This window comes from Rhinoraja longicauda, chromosome 8 (genome assembly GCF_053455715.1).
Source record: "Rhinoraja longicauda isolate Sanriku21f chromosome 8, sRhiLon1.1, whole genome shotgun sequence".
Classification (NCBI taxonomy): domain Eukaryota; kingdom Metazoa; phylum Chordata; class Chondrichthyes; order Rajiformes; family Arhynchobatidae; genus Rhinoraja; species Rhinoraja longicauda.
This window is the reverse complement of record NC_135960.1, coordinates 10,925,902-10,947,244: the sequence shown is the minus strand read 5'-3', so window position 1 is coordinate 10,947,244 and position 21,343 is coordinate 10,925,902. Positions and strand designations below refer to the sequence as shown.

General features: G+C 46.0%; 1 protein-coding gene across 1 annotated transcript in view; it reads right to left on the bottom strand.

Moving 5' to 3' along the window:
• The window catches only part of mrasa (muscle RAS oncogene homolog a), a 58,562-nt gene that overhangs the window by 28,370 nt on the left and 8,849 nt on the right, over positions 1-21,343 (bottom strand). The window contains exon 2 of the mRNA XM_078403320.1: positions 14,785-14,990. Coding sequence (XP_078259446.1) covers positions 14,785-14,977 — 193 coding nt within the window. The 5' untranslated portion in view covers positions 14,978-14,990. The remainder of the gene's footprint in view (positions 1-14,784; positions 14,991-21,343) is intronic.

Below are 21,343 nucleotides of genomic sequence, written 5' to 3'. Positions count from 1 at the left end.
TTACTTTTTTTTTAAATGGTCACTTTCATGGGCAACACGGTGGCGCTTTGGTAGAGTTGCTGCGTTAAAGCACCAGAGACCTGGGTTCGTTCCTGACTATGTGTGCTGTTTGTGCAGAGTTTGTATGTTGTCCCCATGACCTGCATGGCTTTGCTCCGGTTTCCTCCCAAACTCCAAAGGCATACAGGTTTGTAGGTTAATCGACTCGGTATAATTGCAAATTGTCCCTAGTGTGTGTAGGAAGGTGTCAATGTGCTGGGATCGCTGGTTGGCACGGACTCGGTGGGCTGAAGGACCTGTTTCCGTGTTGTATCTCTAAATCTGCCATGATCGCGGTGAATGGCGGTGCTGGCTCGAAGGGCCGAATGGCCTACTCCTGCACCTATTGTCTATTTTACACTGCAACGCAGCTCTACAGAAACTTAGGTAGGAGTTGCTATATTTTTGACAATAGAAGTTCCTGGAGTATTGAAGCCACTGACTAATGCTACAGAAAATAGAAGAAGGGCAGAAGGCTATTTGAAGAAGGCATTTTAACATCAGCAATCGCAACTGGATTGCTAAGTTATGCTAAGAGGAATGGAAAATGAAAGGTTTTATTGCTTTGGAGTTAAATGAACTCCCTGGTGCTTTGCTCTTAATTTCAAAAGTTAGAAAAGAGCTTTGGCAGAACAGGGAGTGGAAGCCTAACATGCAGGTTTAGTTTAGTTTAGAGATACAGCGCGGAAACAGGCCCTTTCGGCCCAACCGGGTCCCGCCGTCCAGCGATCCCCGCACATTAACACTATCCTATACCCGCTAGGGACAATTTTTACATTTACCAAGTCAATTTACCTACAAACCTGTACGTCTTTGGAGTGTGGGAGGAAACCGAAGATCTCAGAGAAAACCCACGCAGGTCACGGGGAGAAGGTACAAACTCCGTACAGACAGCACCCATAGTCAGGATCGAGCCTGGTCTCCGGCGCTGCAAAAATCTAAAAAAAATCTGCATTGCCAGTGGTTGAGCATTATGCATTTGCACAGATGTCAGGATAAAACAGAGGCATAATTTACATAAATTGGGATAAACAGACCACCCGAGATTGGATTGCCGACCTGTGACAATGGCAGCATTGATTAAAATTACTCTGACAAGATGACCTTAGTTCCATTTTACTACCAGAATCAAAACTTGGAGGCACAGAGGTGCAGCTGGTGGAGCCATTGGCTCACAGCGCCAGAGACCCGGATTCGATTCTGACCATGGGTACTGTCTGTGCGGAGTTTGCATGTTCTCCCTATGACCATGAGGGTTTTCTACGGGTGCTCCGGTTTCCTCCCACATTCCAAAGATGTGCAGGTCTGTAGGTTAGTTGGCCTCTGTAAATTAACCCAAATGTGTAGAGAAAGTAGGATAACATAGAACTAGTGTGAACAGGTGATGAATGGTCGGCATGGACTCAGTGGGTCGAAGGGCCTCATTTCATGCAGCATTTCCAAACTAAACTAAACAGAACTTGTAGAATTGCTATAAGATTAATATTTACTCATTGGAAGTTTCATTTTGAAAAACAAACAAGAAAAATCACAAGTTCCATTCATTCTGCAACAGTGTTAATAGAAAAGGGGGGCAGCACAGTGGGCCAGCAATAGAGTTGCTCCCTTACAGCGCCAGAGAATAGGGTTCGATCCTGACCATGGGTGTTGTACGTTCTCCCTGTGACCGCGTGGGTTTTCAACGGGTGCTCTGGTTTCCTCACACTCCAAGGACCTACAGGTTTGTAGGTTAGTTGGTTTGATAAAAATTCTAAACTGTCCTTAGTGTGTAGGATAGTGTTAGTGTACGGGGTGATTGCTGGTCGGCATGGACTCGGTAGGTCGAAAGGCCTGTTTTTGCGCTGTATTTCTAGAATTAAAAAAACTAAAAACTTAAAGAGAATTAGGCAATAGAATGAGACATATGGAACGGCTGATGCGGGTTTACAATAAAATGACACAAAGTATTTGAACAACTCAGCGGTCCAGCCGGCATCGCTGGAGAACATGGATAGGCGTCCATTTTGGGTTGGGACCCTTCTTCAGACACGACCAGAAATGACACCTATCGATGCTCTCCAGAGATGCTCCTGGCCTGCCGAGTTACTCCAGCACTTTGTATCTCTTTCGGATGGTAAAAAGAGCCACGTGTTCACATTTAAATGAAAAGCAGTGATTACTGTGTGTGGTAAGAAGGGTCCCGACCCGAAACGTCAAGTCAAGTCAAATTTATTTGTCACATACACATACACGATGTGCAGTGAAATGAAAGTGGCAATGCCTGCGGGTTGTGCACAAAAAAGAATTACAGTTACAGCATATAAATAAAGTTAATAAGTTACTATTAGTGTCGACAAAAATTTAGTCTCTGGGGTTATAAAAGTTGACAGTCCTGATGGCCTGTGGGTAGAAACTCCGTCTCATCCTCTCCGTTTTCGCAGCGTGACAGCGGAGGCGTTTGCCTGATCGTAACATCTGGAACAGTCCGTTACTGGGGTGGCAGGGGTCCCTCATGATCTTGCTTGCTGTGGATCTGCACCTCCTGATGTATAGGTCCTGCAGGGGGACGAGTGTAGTTCCCATGGTGCGTTCTGCCGAACGCACTACTCTCTGCAGGGCCATCCTGTCCTGGGCAGAGCTGTTCCCAAACCAGACTGTAATGTTGCCGGACAGGATGCTCTCTACAGCCCCAGAGTAGAAGCAATGAAGGATCCTCAGAGATCCTCAGAATTTCCTCAGTTATCTAAGGTGGTAAAGGCGCTGCTTTGCCTTACCCACCAGTGCGGCGATGTGCGTCGCCCATTCCTTCTCTCCTGAGATGCTGCCTGACCTGCTGAGTTACTCCAGCATTTTGTGTGTGCAATACTGTGTGTGGTACTGCTCAGCAATCAATTTCTAAAAAAGCAGCTCAAGCACTGACAAGCCAGGAGACCAAGGATTAACCTTAAATTCTCTAAATGTTTTTGGGGATTTGGAATAAGCAGGCGACAAGTAAACAATTTCACTGCCCAATCCTTGAACCAGTGATTTAAGTTTAAAAAAAAAAAATCAATTCCAAGTAAACGGCACACTGCCCAACAAATAAATGTAGACAGGGTTCATAGAAGTTCATGTTTGGAACCATGCAGAGCTGCGGGAATCAGTGATCAGGCAATAAGCAACGCTCTCTCAAACTTTCAGCTGGAGAAGGTCAACGATGTGGTAAAGGGCCAACTATTCAATGCATCACTGAGCAAGAACTGTTGTGGCCCACAGCTAACTAGTGAACTGCTGCTCAACATGTAGCAACATGCACGTGACAATAAAGTACCATTGAGCCATTTGCTGGACCCTCAGACAGGCATCTTATTTGTTTTTTGTGCTTTCCTCTTGGATGTGGAAGGCTGTGTGGTCAAGACCAATACTTGCCTTGAGCACAAAACCCAGGGTGAGATTTCACTGTCGGTCTGAGCATGCCTTCACAAACGGAAGTTCTGAGCCTCCGGATTCAAGGACCGTTTCTTCCTAGCTGTTATCAGGCAACTGAATCATCCTATCAACAACCAGAGAGTAGTGTAGGAAAGAACTGCAGATGCAGGTTTAAACCAAAAATAGACACAAAATGCTGGAGTAACTCAGCGGGCCAGGCAGCATCTCTGGAGGGAAGGAATGGGTGGCGCTTTGGGTCTTCTGCAGACTGAGAGTCAGAGGAGGGGGAGCTACAGAGGAAAGGAAGTGTCAGGTGTGAGAACAAGACATCAAAATTTAGAAGACTGAGGGGGGATCTTATCGAAACATATAAAATTCTTAAGGGGTTGGAGAGGCTAGATGCGGGAAGATTGTTCCCGATGTTGGGGAAGTCCAGAACCAGGGGCCACAGCTTAAGGATAAGGGGGAAGTCTTTTAGGACCGAGATGAGAAAACATTTCTTCACACAGAGAGTGGTGAATCTGTGGAATTCAGTGCCACAGAAGGTAGTTGAGGCCAGTTCATTGGCTATATTTAAGAGGGAGTTAGATGTGGCTAAAGGGATTAGGGGGTATGGAGAGAAGGCAGGTACGGGATACTGAGTTGGATGATCAGCCATGATCATATTGAATGGCGGTGCAGGCTCGAAGGGCCGAATGGCCTACTCCTGCACCTATTTTTGATGTTTCTATGCACTAAACATTATTCACGTTATTCCCTTTATCATGTATCTGTACACTGTGGATGGCTCGATTGTAATCATATATTGTCTTTCCGCTGACTGATTAGCACGCAACAAAAGATTTTCACTGTACCTCGGTACAAGTGACAATAAACGAAACTAAATTCAGACTCAATGCTTTCTCAAACTGAAGCTCGGTGGCCTGGCCTGGGAATTGTGCTGGTAAATAGTAGTAGTTCAGTCATGGGATTTTTGACATGTGGATGTCCCAAACTCGCTGACAGATTCCAGCCGGTTAATCTGTTGGTGTTATAGAAGGAGAGCTGCTGGAGGAACTCAGCGGGTCAGGCAGCATCCGAGAAGGGAAATGTAGTCAGTCGACGTTTCAGGTCGAGACCCTTCAAACCAGCGGGTGCGTTCTGATGCAAGACTCCACAAGGAGCCCCAAAACAGAGCACAAACCTTCTGCAAGAACGAGGAACTGCAGATGCTGGTTTACACAAAAGGACGCAGCATCTCTGGAGAACGTGGGTGGGTGACGTTTTGGGTCGGGGCCCTTCTTCAGCTAACCCACCAACCAGTGCATCATTGAGATGTGGGAGGAAGCCCAGGGTCACAGGAAGAACGTGCACACTCCACTAGAGGTCATGATTAAACCCAGGCTGCTGGGGTACAAGGAAGCAACTCATCTTACTCTGCCACCACACTATCCATTGGATCATTGCATTCTCCTTAAGGTCATGAAGTGTGGCACAGCAGTGTGGCTGGTCGTGACCTGGACTGACCCAGGGTACTATCGGCATGGAGTTTGCATGTTCTTCGTGTGAAATTGGAATAACATAGAACTAGTGTGAACGAGTGATGGATGGTGGGTGTTGACCCAGTGGGCTGAAGGGCCTGTTTCCATGCTGTGCCTCTGAACCAAACAAAATGTTTCTGCCCAACCCAACAGCTGAGTGCACTTTGCTGCTGAATGACATTTCAAGAATAACTTGCTGCAGCACTGAAAGACAATTTACATGTGGTTGCGAAGACACATTCTTCCCCCACCACATGGAGATTAAAAGTGAAGAAATGGTCACAGAACCCTTCCCTGCCCCGTCCTCTTTCATGAAGTGGGATTCTTGATCTGATTAAGGCCGACGTTCCCAAGGTTCCCATGATGACCTCGCAACACATGGCTCTTATTCAAACCAGACAATTAAGTCGCGTTATGTTTGAAGAAGAAACATGCACCACTCCCTCCCAGCCATCTGCAAACCACCCTCAGCCTTAACCTGCAGGAAAGATTACGCAGAGTTTACATAACACCATGCAATTCAGTTCAGTTCGGTTTAGTTTAGTATCACGTGTACCAAGGTGCTGCGAAAAGCTTTTGTCGCGTGCTAACCAGACAGCGGAAAGGCAATACAGTACATGATTACAGTGTACAGATACATGATAAGGGAATAGGAGTAGAGATTTTAAAGTGTGGAGCGATTGTAATGTGTGATTGCAGATCCACTTCTGCGGCCAGCACACAAATAATCGCCTGGGTTGGGCGCCATCTTGGACTTCTACTTTAAAGAATCCATCTTTGAGATCCCATCCCATACAGAATCGAGTTATGCAAAGCAATCTTGCTTGTTAAACATTTAAAACCAAATTATCTTTCCTGTTGTTCTTTGGAATACTTAAAAGACAAAAGAGGCAAATCATGCTCTCACCTGAAGTCCTTTTAAAACTCAAGTCTCGTCTTGATAAAATATCTGCACTAATGCAAAGCAAATGTGACCAGGGCCGTCTTAACGCATGGGCCTGATGGGCACTTGCCCGGGGCCCCACGAGCATAGGGGCCCCATGCTGATCTGTGTATGTTAAGTGACATGCAATAAATAAATACTACTTTAAAAATGTAGGTTCAATAAGTGCTTTTTTCGCAACATTTTCGGTCACTAAGTGCTTCTCACAGCGATCTGTAAGTGCTTTTCGCAACAATGTAGCACCCTAAGTCCGTCGCTAAGTGCTTTTCGGTAAGTGCTTTTCGCCGGCACGACAGGGGGGGGCTGGTAGGGAAAGGGGGGTGGGGGAGAGTAACGGTAGGGGCCTCAGTACACTGCTTTGCCCGGGGGCCCATAATGCTGTAAAAACAGCCCTGAATGTGACTATATGCTGGGAATGGGAATGCTAGAGCTCCAGAGGGAAAAAAGACAATGATGGACCACAGAAGTGATTTTTTTCGTGCATGGAAAAGATGGAATCGGAGGTGAGTGGGGAGTGGGGAGGGCAGAGCAATCATGAATAGTTTAGTTTAGAGATATAGAGTGGAAACAGGCACTTTAGCCCACTGGAGTCACCGCGAACAACGATCACCTGTTCACACTAGTTCTATGTTATCCCACTTCCACATCCTACACACAAGGTGCAAATTACAGAAGCCATTAACATATAAACCTGTACGTCTTTGGAATGTGGGAGGAAACGAGAGCACCTGGAGAAAACCCACGCAGTCACAGGGAGAACGTGCAAACTCTGTACAGACAGCACCCTTAGACACGATCGAACCCGGGTCTCTGGCGCTGTAAGGCAACAACTCTACCGTTGTGCCAATGTGCTGCTCCTTTTCTAAGCAGGAGTACTTTTTAAATGCCTTCAATTCATGGCTGGAAAACACTCACTTCTGATTGGGATGTAAAATAGATAGAAAGAATAAAAATCGCAGATAATTTTCTCCTTATAGAATCAGTTATATAGCATGGAAATAGGCCCTTCTGCCTAACTAGTCCATGCCTTCCTGAACTAGTCTATGTTTAGTTTTGGTCTCACCTCATCTATGCCCCTCACATCCGGAATCTTGGAATCATCCTTGATCAAACCCTCTCCTTCGACAAACACATCAAACACATCACAAAGACAGCCTTCTTCCACCTCAAAAACATTGCCCGTCTCCGTCCATCCCTCTCCTCCACAGCTGCAGAAACCCTCATCCACGCCTTCATCACCTCCCGTCTGGACTACTGCAACAGCCTCCTCTATGGCGCACCCTCAAAAATCATCAATAAACTTCAATACATTCAAAACTCCGCTGCCCGTCTACTCACACACACCTCGATCCGTGACCATATCACCCCCGTCCTTTTTAAACTCCACTGGCTCCCCATCCCCCAGAGAATCCAATACAAAATCCTCCTCATAACCTACAAAGCCCTCCATAACCTGGCCCCATCCTACCTGACCGACCTCCTCCACAGGCACACTCCCACCTGCACCCTCCGCTCTGCCGCTGCCAATCTCCTATCCCCCCACATCCGGACTAAACTCAGATCCTGGGGGGACAGGGCTTTCTCCATCGCTGCTCCCACCCTATGGAACTCACTACCCCAAACCGTTAGAGACTCCCCCACACTCACCACATTCAAAACATCGCTGAAGTCTCACCTGTTCAGTACTGCCTTCAACCATTGAAGGTCACCTCACCTTCTGTCTCCTTTCTCTGTTCATTTATTTATTTACTTATTTATCTATTTATTCATTTACCTATGTTCTCAAAATCTCTGTAAAGCGTCTTTGAGTATATGAAAAGCGCTATATAAATAAAATGCATTATTATTATTATTATGATTCTATGAACCTCTGCAAGACCATAGTCATAGAGTCAGAGTGATACAGCGTGGAAAAAGGCCCTTCGGCCCAACTTGCCCACACCGGCTAACATGTCCCAGCTAAACTAATCCCTCCTGCCCGCATTTTCCCCATATCTGTCCAAACCTGTTCTATCCATGTGTGGGAAAGAAAAAGTCTGAGGAAGGGTCTCGACCCGAAACATCACCCATTCCTTCTCTCCAGAGATGCTACCTATTCCGCTGAGTTACTCCAGCTTTTTGTGTCTATCTTCTGTCCTATCCATGTAACTGATAAACTGTTTCTTAAAAGTTGGGATAGTCCCAGTTTCAACTACCTCATCTAGCAGCTCTTTCCATACATCCACCACGCTCTGTGTGGAAAACGTTACCCCTCAGATTCCTATTAAATCTTTTCCCCTTCGCCTTAAACCTGTGTCCTCTGGTCCTCGATTCACCTACTCTGGGCAAGAGACTCCGTGCATCTACCCGATCCATTCCGCTCATGATTTTGTACACTCATCCCTTAGCCTCCTTTGCTCCAGGGAAAACAATGCCAGACGAAACCGATCTCTCCTTATAACTTAAGCCTTCCATACCCAGCAACATCCTTGTCTGGACTTTCCAGATTAATGGCATTATTCCTACCATGCAGTCACCAGAACGACACAGACACAAAATGCTGGAGTAACTCAGCGGGTCAGGCGAGCTAACCTCTACCGGACTGAGGCCAGACGACAACTCTCAGACACCTCCTCCTACTTATCCTTGGACCATGACCCCACAGACGAGCACCAGGCCTTAATCTTCAACACCATTACTGAAGAAGGGTCTCAACCCGAAACGTCACCCATTCCTTCTCTCCTGAGATGCTGCCTGACCCGCTGAGTTACTCCAGCATTTTGTGACACCATTACTGATCTCATCTCTTCCGGCTCTCTGCCCCCTAAAGCCTCCGACCTAATCGTTCCCCAGCCCCGCATGGCCTGTTTTTACCTTCTCCCCAAAATCCACAAAGGGAACTGTCCTGGCAGACCCATTGTTTCTGCCTGTTCATGTCCCACCAAATTAATCTCCACCTACCTCGACTCCATCCTATCCCCTCTGGTCCAATCTCTCCCTACCTATGTCCAAGACACCAGCTGCCTGACCCGCTGAGTTACTCCAGCATTTTGTGTCTACCTTCGATTTAAACCGGCATCTGCAGTTTTTTTTCCTGCACACCAGAACGACACAAACTGCACCAGAACTGCAGAACTTATTATTTATTTTCATTAACAGGAGCACTTTTCAAATGGCTTCGATTTATGGCTGATTGACCCTCAGCTCTGATTAGGATGTAAAACAGAGAGCAAGAATACAAGTCCCGGACAGTTTTCTCCTGTATATTACACGCAAGGAATTGTACGATGCTCTAAAAGAATGTTCAGACTATGGGATAAGCATGGGCACAGAGGCAAAATCTCCCTGTGCCAAAAGCAAGCCAAAAGAAAGAAGGCTTAACTCTATTCTACATTAAACACAAACAAGATTCAGGTGGCAAGTGGGTGGCACTGTGGCATAGAGGTAGATCTACTGCCTTACAGCGCCAGAGACATGGGTTCGATCCCGACCACGGGTGCATGTCTGTACGGAGTTTGTACGTTCTCCCCGTGAACTGCGTGGGTTTTCTTAGAGATCTTCGGTTTCCTCCCACACTCCAAAGATGTACAGGTTTATAGGCTAATTAGCTCGATGTGAATGTGTAAGTGTAAAATTGTCCCCAGTGTGTGTCGGGCGGTGTTCATGTGTGGGGATCGCTGGTCAGTGCGGACGTGGTGGGCAGACTCAGACCTGTTTCAGCGCTGTATCTCTAAACTAAAAAACTAAATTCTTTCCTGGTAGGAATCTCAGCTTGGTTTGTTCCTGTAACAACTACCCCCACACATCAGTGCGTGGCTGCACAAACATAAAAGTTGAAGGCTTGCAACAAAGCAAATTGCTACAGCCCTGCCCTGGTAACATCTTGAGTCATACTGCAATTTTACACTTCAGTTCAGTGTAGTGTAGAGATACAGCACGGAAACAGGCCCTGCGGTCCATCGAGATCATGTCGACCAGCGATCCCCGCACACTAACGCTATCCTACACACACTCGGGACAATTTACAATTATACCTGGCCTATTAACCTACAAACCTGTATGTCTTTGGAGTGTCGGAGGAAACGGGAAATCCTGGAGAAAACCCACGCAGATCACGGGGAGAACGTACAAACTCTGTACAGATAGAACCTGTAGCGAGGATCAAGCCTGGGTCTCTAGTGAGGCAAGGCAGCAACTCTACCACGATGCCACTGTGCTGCCCTATAAAGGGTCCCTAGCTGATTGAACCAAGTGCCCAGACGTGTGACTTTGGCAAAGGAAGCCAAATGTAAAACTAACTGCAATGGTACGCAAAATTAAAAATGTCTTTCTGATAAAAGTAAATCGTTGTATTCTTCCCCAGCACATCCAGCCAACCTTTCCAAAGCAAAGTGCCTAACCATATGGTAAATAAAAATCTAAATTACAAAACTTTAATTACTGTTAACGACATACATGCCCTCTGTTTAATGAGCCAGCTGCCTATTTATTTTACACAAGTTAATGCTGGTTAATATTGGACAGAAAAAATGTAATGAGTCCACAAGCCGCCCTTTAATGTAATAAATGGACTGCTGATTGCCCACTTGCCAAGACAGATATTTTTCCGTTAAAACGACTGCAAACAGAGGAGGTTCTCAGGGCAGCAAAGTGGCACAACTAGTGGAGCAGCTACCTCAAACTCCAGTGAGCAGAGTTCAAGACTGAACTCTGGTGCTGTCTACGCTGAGTTTCAATGTTCATAGAAACATAGAAAATAGGTGCAGGAGTAGGCCATTCGGCCCTTCGAGCCTGTACGCACCGCCATTCAATATGATCATGGCTGATCATCCAACTCAGTATCCCGTACCTGCCTTCTCTCCATACCCCCTGATCCCTTTAGCCACAAGGGCCACATCTAACTCCCTCTTAAATATAGCCAATGAACTGGCCTCAACTACCTTCTGTGGCTGGGAATTCCACAGATTCACCACTCTCTGTGTGAAAAAAAGACGTTCTCATCTCGGTCCTAAAAGACTTCCCCCTTATCCTTAAACTGTGACCCCTTGTTCTGGACTTCCCCAACCTCGGGAACAATCTTCCTGCATCTAGCCTGTCCAACCCCTTAAGAATTTTGTAAGTTTCTATAAAATCCCCCCTCAATCTTCTAAATTCCAGCGAGTACAAGCCGAGTCTATCCAATCTTTCTTCATATGAAAGTCCTGCCATCCCAGGAATCAATCTGGTGAACCTTCTCTGTACTCCCTCTATGGCAAGAATGTCTTTCCTCAGATTAGGAGACCAAAACTGTACGCAATACTCCAGGTGTGGTCTCACCAATGCCCTGTACAACTGCAGCAGAACCTCCCTGCTCCTATACTCAAATCCCCTCCCTATGAATGCCAACATACCATTCGCTTTCTTCACTGCCTGCTGCACCCCCTTCTCTCTGTAAGGGGGTGCAGGTTTTTCTTCTGGATGCTCTCATCTCCGAAGGGCCTGTTTCCGTGATGTATCTCTAGACTAAACTAAACTGAAGTGTAAAATGATCCCAGGAATGAGTAGGTTAACCTACGATGAGCAATTGTCAGCACTGGGCCTGCACTCGCTGGAGTTTAGAAGAATGAGTTTAGTGAAAGGCCTGTGGATAGAGTGGATGTGGAGAGGATGTTTCCACTGGTGGGAGAGTCCAGGACTAGAGGTCATAGCCTCAGAATTAAAGGATGTTATTTTAGGAAGGAGATGAGGAGAAATTTCTTTAGTCAGAGGATGGTGAATCTATGGAATTCTTTGCCACAGAAGGCTGTGGAGGCCGTCAGTGGATATTTTTAAGGCAGAGATAGATAGATTCCTGATTAGTACAGGTGTCAGAGGTTACGGGGAGAAGGCAGGTGAATGGGGTTAGGAGGGAGAGATAGATCAGACAATGATTGAATGGCGGAGTAGACTTGATGGGCCGAAAGGCCTAATTCTACTCTTATTCCTTGTGACTCCAGGCATGGATATCACAGTGTCACAGACGGAAGAGCTGCTGCCTCACAGCGCCAGAGTCCCAGGTTCAATCCTGACCTCGGGTGCTGTCTGTGTGAAGTTTGCACGTTCTCCCTGTGATCACGTGGGTTTCCTCCAGGTGCTCCGGTTTCCTCCCACATCCCAAAGACTAGCAGTTTTGCAGGTTAATTGGCTTCTGTAAATTGCCCCTAGTGTGCAAAAATGGGATAACATAGAACTGGTAGAAATGGTCGGTGTGGGCTCGATGGCTCTGTTTCCATGCTGTCTCTCTAAACTAAACTTTAAAAAACTAAATGTAGTATCATAATAAGAGTTTATTATACAACTACTGAGCTTTGTTGAATTCATCATGTGCATGCTGTTGTTCTTTGGTCTATATCCCTTTTCATTTAATCAGAACACTCATAAGATATCACTGCACTCAAGAACTACCTTATATCTGTTCTGTAGCAATTTTATAATTTTAAGAAATGGAATGGTTTCAACTTTCCGAAGTTAGCTTAAGTAATTCCAGTCCTGACATTGTCCAAAAGGGGTGTCATACCTGCATGGCTTTGTCCTGCCCCTTTTCTCTTCCAGCTTTCCCCCCCACCCCCCGCAATCAGTCTGAAGAATGATCCCAACCCAAAATGTCACCCATCATTATTCTCCAGAGATGCTCTAGCACTTGGTGTCCTTTTTTAGACAGAGGGTGTTGTGTGAAGTGGAAAGAGCTCAGCCTACCTGTGGGAACATGGAAAGTAGATACAGGAGTAGGCCATTCGGACCTTCAAGCCAACACCGCCATTCAATATGTAGGAAAATAACTGCAGATGCTGGTACAAATCGAAGGTATCACAAAATGCTGGAGTAACTCAGCAGGTCAGGCAACATCTAGGAGAGATGGAATGGGTGATGTTTCGGGTCGAGACCCTTCTTCAGACTGATGTCTGCAGAAGGGTCTCGACCCGAAATGTCACCCATTCACTCTCTCCTAGATACTACCTGACCTGCTGAGTTACTCCAGCATTTTGTGATACCTCCGCCATTCAATATGATCATGGTTGATCACCCAGAATCAGTACCCCGTTCCTGCTTTCTCCCCACATCCCTTGATTCCGTTGGCCCGAAGAGCGATATCTAACTCTCTCTTGAAAACATCCAGTGAATTGGCCTCCACCGTCTTCTTTGGCAGAGAATTCCACAGATTCACAACTCTCTGGGTGAAAATGTTTTTCCTCATCTCAGTCCTAAATGGCCTACCCCTTATTCTTGAACTGTGACCCCTGGATCTAGACTCCCCCATCATCGGGAACATTTTTCCCTCATCTATCCTGTCCAAACCCTTAAGAATTCTACATGTTTCTATAAGAACCTCTCTCATCCTTCTAAATTCCGGTGAATATAAGCCCAGTCAATCCATAGGTAGGTGAATTATACTGGAGAGTCAACAGGTAAACCATCGTGGTGCAGCAGTAATACTGAGCCTGTGCCTGAAGAATTCAATTATAAAGAGAGGCATACTTGAGTCAGCAGTGCAAACAAAATAGACAGGTTGCAATGTTTGCCTTCCCCAATTCCTGTGGCAACAGTTTTGGCGATTTGGTGGTAATTGGGCACAGCTTTTCAGATACACAAACCAACCTTGGAACCAATAAAGCTGAATAGCTTCTTTCGAAAAAGGAGAAGGAAAGCATGAGAATGCTAGGGACGTTAGTTTTGTTTTAGTTTTAGAGATGCAGTGGGGAAACGGGGCCTTCAGCCCACCGAGTCCGCACTGACCAGCGATGCCCGCACGTTAACGCAATCCTACACGCACTAGGGACAATTTAATTTTTTATACCAAGCCAATTGGTATACGTCATTGTACATCCTTGGAGTGTGGGAGGAATCCGATGATCTCGGAGGAAACCCACGCGGTCACGGGGAGAACGTACAAACTCCGTACAGACAGTACCCGTGGTCGGGATCGAACCTGGGTGTCTGCCGCTACAAGGCTGCAACTCTACCGTGCTATCGGGGAGAACGTACAAACTCAGTACCTGTAGTCAGGATCAAGCCCATGTCTCTGGTGCTGTAAGGCAGCAACTCTACTGCTACTGCTACGCCACCATGACGCCCTTAAGTTACCTAGGACCTTCTAATCTTGGTTTGGACATGCTAATAATAAGAAAAGCCTGAAGCTAATTGAGAGAGCTTTTACATTGGTAACAAGACTAAAAGAATAATCCCCATGACCCTGATACCCTGTAATGCTGGAGACCCTCAGTTGAAACCCTCGTCTAAAATCGCTGGTTCTGCAAGGAACAGGGTGTGGAATCATTGAAATTTAGAGCATTGGACAGATACCATTTGGCCCATGTCCTGGAGCCAAAGAAAACACAGCTGAAGTCCCTGCATCACTTCATGGTCACAACCTCCCAATCCCAAGGCAACCAATTCTTCTGTTTGTTAACCAATTCTCAATCCATGTCTACAAAGAATGGCAGATGCTGGTATACACCGGAGATAGCTTTTGCTTTCCGTGAAACGTTACGAAACATCAATGCTCTTCCTGTAACTTTCACACCTTGGATGGAAAAGATAATAGTCTGACAATTACATAGTCATAGAGTGATACAGTGTGGAAACAGGCCCTTCGGCCCAACTCACCCACACCGGCCAACAATGTCCCAGCTACACTAGTCCCACTTGCCTGCGCTTGATCCACACCCCTCCAAACCTGTCCTACCCATATACCTGTCTAACTGTTTCTTAAATGATGGGATAGTCCCAGCCTCATCTACCTCCTCTGGCAGTTTGTTCCATGCACCTACCACCCTTTGTGTGAAAAAGACATCCCTCGGATTCCTATTAAATCTTTTCCCCTTCACCTTGAACCTATGTCCTCTGGTCCTCGATTCCCCTACTCTGGTCAAAGGACCCTGTGCATCTACCCGAACTTACCATCTAGTATTGCCCATTGACCATCGATTTCTGTGTGTTTCAAGTAAGAGTCCTCAATTGTTGGGTCATAATCCGGCACAAAAATCTTCTGGAAAAACTGGATGGTGAGTGCGCTTTTCCCAACCCCGCCGTCCCCGACCACCACAAGTTTGTACGTGGGGAGATTATCACTCGGCAACGCACTCGCTGCCATCGCACAATTCAACCTGTTGAAACACAAGAAGAGACAACACAACATTAAAACCGTACCAAAATGACACAAAATGCTGCAGTAACTCAGCGGATCAGCCAGCATCTCTGGAGAACATGGATGCGTGACCTTTCGGGTCGGGCATCTTAAGAGTCATAGAGTGATACAGTGTGGAAACACGCCCTTCGGCCCAACTTGCTCACACCGGCCAACATGTCCCGGTTACACCAGTCCCACCCGGCCTGCGTTTGGTCCATATCCCTCCAAACCTGTCCTATCCTATCTGTGGAATTCTCTGCCTCAGAGGGCAGTGGAGGCCAATTCTCTGAATACATTCAAGAGAGAGCTAGATAGAACTCTTAAGGATAGCGGAGTCAGGGGGGTATGGGGAGAAAGCAGGAACGGGGTACTGATTGAGAATGATCAGCCATGATCACATTGAATGGTGGTGCTGGCTCGATGGGCCGAATGGCCTCCTCCTGCACCTATTGTCTATTGTCTATTGTCTATTGTCTATTGTCTATTGTCTATTGTCTATTGTCTATTGTCTATTGTCTATCCTACCCCTTCTTCAGACTCCTTTGGGTCTTGACCTTTCCTCAGACTCCCTCATGTTCTCTAGAGATGCTGCCTGACCCGCTGAGTTACTCCAGCACTCTGTATCTTTTTTTGGGGGGGGTAAACCAACATCATTTGTTTGTAAACCAACAGCAAACCAGATGTGGCAGCGGTAGAGTTGCTGCCTTACCGCGCAAAAGACCCGGGTTCGATCCTGACTTTGGGACAATTTACAATTTTACTGTATGTCTTTCGAGTGTGGGAGGAAACCGGAGCACCCGGGGAAAAGCCGTGCAGGTCACGGGTGAGAACGTACAAACTTAGTTTTAGTTTTTAGTTTAGTTTTAGAGATACAGTGTGGAAATATGCCCTTCGGCCCACCAAGTCCATGCCGACCTGCGATCCCTGCACATCAACACTATCCTACACACACTACACTAGGGACAATTTTACACATACACCAAGCCAATTAACCTACATACCTGTATTGACTCTGTACAGCCAACACCCGCGATCAGGATCGAACCCGGGTCTTGGAGCTGTAAGGCGGCAACTCTACCGCTGCGCCATCGTCTCACCCGTTTCCAATTCTGCTCGTCACACCCACACTTTCTCCAGCCCCACAACTTGTTAGTTCCAGTACTTCTACTTCGATGACATTTTAGCCATTTGTCTGTCCCCCTCCTTTGACGGCACATCTAGCTTATCCTTGAACGTAGAATCCCATCCCTGTAAAGAAATCGCATCTTTCCCCCTCCTTTCTCCTCCTGAAATTTAGTGCTCATTAAATCTTTGGCTACTCCATCTCATTTCAGGACACACATTCCATCATCGTCACACACCTGGGTCAAACAATCACACAAGCAGATGTACGGCAGTGCCAGTTAATCCCTTAAAGAGGAAATTACTCAAGACCTTTTGGGAGCGATTAATGTAGTTAAACCAGGAAGGATTTGAAACTAAACAGCAGAGCCAAGTTCTGCCCAATGGCATTATAAAGGATATAGAAATTCAACTTCAGGAAACTGCGCTCGGTGCGCGTTAACCAATCTGATCTCCCGGTGGCTGAGCACTTCAACACCCCCTCCCATTCCCAGTCTGACCTTTCTGTTATGGGCCTCCTCCAGTGCCATAGTGAGTCCCACCGGAAATTGGAGGAACAGCACCTCATATTTCGCCTGGGCAGCTTGCAGCCCAGCGGTATGAACATCGACTTCTCCAACTTTAGATAGTTCCTCTGTCCCTTCTTCCCCTCCCCCTTCCCAGATCTCCCTCTATCTTCCTGTCTCCACCTATATCCTTCCTTTGTCCCGCCCCCCTGACATCAGTCTGAAGAAGGGTCTCGACCCGAAACGTCACCCATTCCTTCTCTCCTGAGATGCTGCCTGACCTGCTGAGTTACTCCAGCATTTTGTGAATAAATACTTTCAATTTGTACCAGCATCTGCAGTTATTTTGTTACAAGTACTGAGAAGGTATTAGCAACTAAACTATGAAATCTAGGAGAGCCTTCGGAGAGCAGAGGGGGAGCGTGGAAGGTCAATGGAGAGCCATTGGAGAGCGATGACCGTCAAGAACAAAGAGGGGAGAGACACCAAGAACTAAGGTGGGGGGGGGGGGGGGGGGGCAACGAGAACAAAGGGGAACCGGCAGGAGAGGGGGGGGGGGGGGGGGGTGGGGGGTGTTGCTGTCACATGCGGTGGCAGGGCTGTTCAATTAACTTTTGTAGCATTGTCGTTGCCAAAACGCGGTGACACCTGTTCTGCCTACGATATGATTTCACTGGGTTCTATGCAAAATTGTTATCAGGCAACCAAATCATCCTACCACAACCAGAGAGCAGTCCTGAACTACCATCTGCCTCTTTGGTGACCCTCGGACTATCCTTGATTGGACTTTGCTGGCTTTACCTTGCACTAAACTTTACTCCCTTATCAGGTATCTACACACTGTAAATGGATCGATTGTGATCATGATTTGTCTTTCTACTGACTGGTTAGCACGCAACAAAAGCTTTTCACTGTACCTCGGTACACTTGACAATAGACTAAACTGAACAATAAAGCATTTCACTGTGCCTAGTTACATGTGATAATAAAGTATCGTTGTTTTTCAACGGTATCGTTTTGGAAAAACTTCGGTAATGTTTTGGAAAAATTGCCGAAGATGCCAAAACATGAAATAATTGATAATGCAGAAAGTATTCAGCAGGTCAGGTGAAACACTCGGACACTTTCCGTATCATGCCAATGCTCACGATGCTATCTCTTTTTAGATTTTTTTAGATTTAGAGATACAGCGCGGAAACAGGCCCTTCAGCCCACCGAGTCCGCGCCGCCCAGCGATCCCCGCACATTAACACTGTCCTACACACACTAGGGACAATTTTTACATTTTACCCAGTCAATTAACCTACATACCTGTACGTCTTTGGAGTGTGGGAGGAAACCGAAGATCTCGGAGAAAACCCACGCAGGAGAACGTACAAACTCCGTACAGACGGCGCCCGTAGTCAGGGTCGAACCTGAGTCTCAGGCGCTGCATTCGCTGTAAGGCAGCAACTCTACCGCTGCGCCACCGTGCCGCCCACGGTGGCGCCTCTTCTACGCAAATACAACTCGACTACTTTACAGAATTCCTTTGTTTAGCTTGCAAGGGTTTCCAGCTACCCATAACTTTAAATATCACCAACCTATTCCAACTCTAACCTCCTATTCTAATCAAATAAGCTTCAGTGCAATTTTGCAAAACAGCGCCTCTGACAGCAGAGTGCAGCTTTCCTGAATGAACATTAAATTTAATTTTCAGATAATCAAACTTTCCCAGAATATATTTCACATTTCCATCACTTACTTTCTACTGCTCACCTACCACTTAAGACCACTTAGGAGCAGAATTAGTACATTTGGCCCATCTAGCCATCCGGTCTTAGCTGATCTATTTTTCTCTCTCAACCCCATTCTCTTGCCTTCTAACCGGAACCTTTGACACCCTGACTAATCAAGAACCTATTAACCTTTGCTTTAAAAGATGTCCAATAACTTGGCCTCCACAGCTGTCTGTGGCAACGAATTCCACAGATTCACCACCCTCTGGCTAAAAAATGTCCTCTTCATCTTCATTCTAAAGGAGAGTTACTTTGCAACTTTGACGGCATACAATTATAAATTTTTGACTCTTTGCATGATATTTATCATGTCAACAGGCAGACTGAAAAGAAATTCTGACGCAGAAAGTTCTTGTCAGAATGTGATCAAAGGTTTCAGACGACAGAAAAAAAAGGAATATCCAAAACGACCATCCTCAGCGTGCAGAAAACAAATCTCTCTTTAAATGCCAAAGTAACCGAATGTTTGTCGTGGTAAGCAAATAGCTATCTGTATCTTCTTGGAGCCAGTAAATAATGTTCAGCGTTTGGGATGTCCAGGTATCTAAAAGTGGATCTGAACAAACTTCAGAATTCTAAGCATCAAGAACAGTCGACCTTTACAAATCAGCATTTAGCATCGATCCAAAATGAACACATTTATAACAATGTGGACCACTGTACTGACTCAGAAACTAGAGCATTGCATTTTATAGGTCGAACAAACAAAAAATTGGCAGTCCGACTTTTTGAAAGAAACGTTTCTACTTTTTGGCCACTGAGCCAAACAAAGACACATACAATGAACATGTCAGAAAAAAATAATACAAATCACATGGAGGACCTGGTACAGAAGTGCACTTGAGGACTCACTGTAAGAAAAAAAAAAATCAACTTGTAAGAAAAAAAAATCGACTTTCTAGAGCAAAAAAAAAAGATCAGTCTTCGCGTTCATTACTTAAGTAATATACGCATGATAAGAGCAATATAAAGATACAGAAAATATTTACGAGGATGTTGCCAGGACTAGAGGGTCTGAGCTGCGGGGAGAGGTTGAGTAGGCTGGGACTATATTCCATGGAGCACAGGAGGATGTGGGGCGATCTTATAGAGGTGTATAAAATGATGAGAGGAATCGATCAGGTAGATGCACAGAGTCTCTTGCCCAGAGTCGGTGAATCGAGAACCAGAGGACATAGATTCGAGGTGAGGGGGAAAAGATTTAATAGGAATCTGAGAGGTAGCTTTTTCACACAAAAGGTGGTGGGTGTATGGAATGAGCTGCCAGAGGAGGTGGTTGAGGCTGGGACTATCCCAACATTTAAGAAACAGTTAGACAGGTACATGGGTAGGACAGGTTTGGAGGGATATGGAGGCAGGTGGGGGGACTAGTGTAGCTGGGACATGTTGGCCCGTGTGGGCAAGTCGGGCCGGAGGGACTGTTTCCACACTGTATCACTCTATGACAGGACCTGGATTGAATTTAGAAAGGGTCTGAAGAAGGATCCCAACCCGAAACGTCGCTTTTCCACATTCTCTTGAGATGCTGCCTGTCGCATTGAGCTACCTTCGGCACTCTGTGCCCTTTCTGGACTAAACCTGACTGGTGATTTTCAAAGCATCTGCATTCTACGTTAATGAGAATATTCAGAATACGTGGGTTAAAGAAACATTGTGGGCTCCGAATTTTTTTTTTTGTTGCAGAATATTATTTCTTAATTACCCTGGTGATTGTTTCGTTGCTTCAAGCAGTTTTTGTGGACACATCCCACTGTATATTTTGGCAGAGAATGACTCAATGCTCAGTCATCATTTTCAACACCGAAAGCTGACAATGGTCATGAAAAAAACCAACTGGTGTAAAAACAGCTGAGGGGAACTCAGCAGTTTTGAGGTTTTGTTCGAGAGCTGATAATGATTCACAACATCATTATGCTTTTTAAAAAAAGAGAATCTTTGAACAGTTAAGCATTTTACAATAAAATTGAAGCCACATAAAGGGAGCCATGGAGAATGGAGAAAACATTGACCCGGAATGATCTTAGTGGGGGCATGATCTTAAGCTGCTTTAGACAGCCCTGTGGGCCCAAGGACTCCCTCCCTCAACCTCCCAGCAACAATTCTCGGAAAAAAGGCAGCTTCCTGTTTCTTCCCCCCCCATAAAAACCGAGTGCCAATGACCTCACTCTCTGCTTTCCTTGTGCGTAATTTAAAAACAAATCTTCCCTAATTAAATGCCGAATTGAAACTAGAATTTGAAAAGAGGTAATCACAAAGCCGATGTGAATACGAGGAACTGCAGGTGCTGGTTTACAATAAAAAAGACGCAAGGTGCTGGAGTAACTCAGCGGGTCAGGCCGCATCTCTGAAGAACATGGATAGGTGACATTTTCGGTCGGGGCCAAAGTTGATAGAGCAGAGCAAGATAGACCAGTCGGCCCTAAAAACCGTAGTATGTCATGGCGCCATTTTAGTAGGCAGAAACTTGCAGAAACATTTTAAAAGAAAAATAACAAAAATCTGTGAATTGATGGATGAGATATATTCTGCATTTTTATGGTATCATCACACATACCGTTCCCCCAAAACACTGATTACACTGCGAGAGACATAGCGAACGGCGGGTTTCGCCTACTAAAATGGCGGACGTTACGCTCCTTTGCGTACTACACTTCAGTATAGGCGATTTCCCCGGTGTGGGACGAATAAAGGAATATATTATTATTATTCAACGGAGGGGTTCATTTTGCTCCTCTAGTATCTTTGGTCGGGACCCTGAAGGGTCTCCAGCGATGTTGTCTGACTCACTGAGTTACTCCACCACTTGGTCCCTTCCCCCCCCCCCCCTCTCAAAGTAGTAACCCGTTGGGCCTGTTTTTGGAAATCCAAAACCAGGCATTCAATGTTGACCGGCAATCATATCCAGACCCACATAACTCAGAACG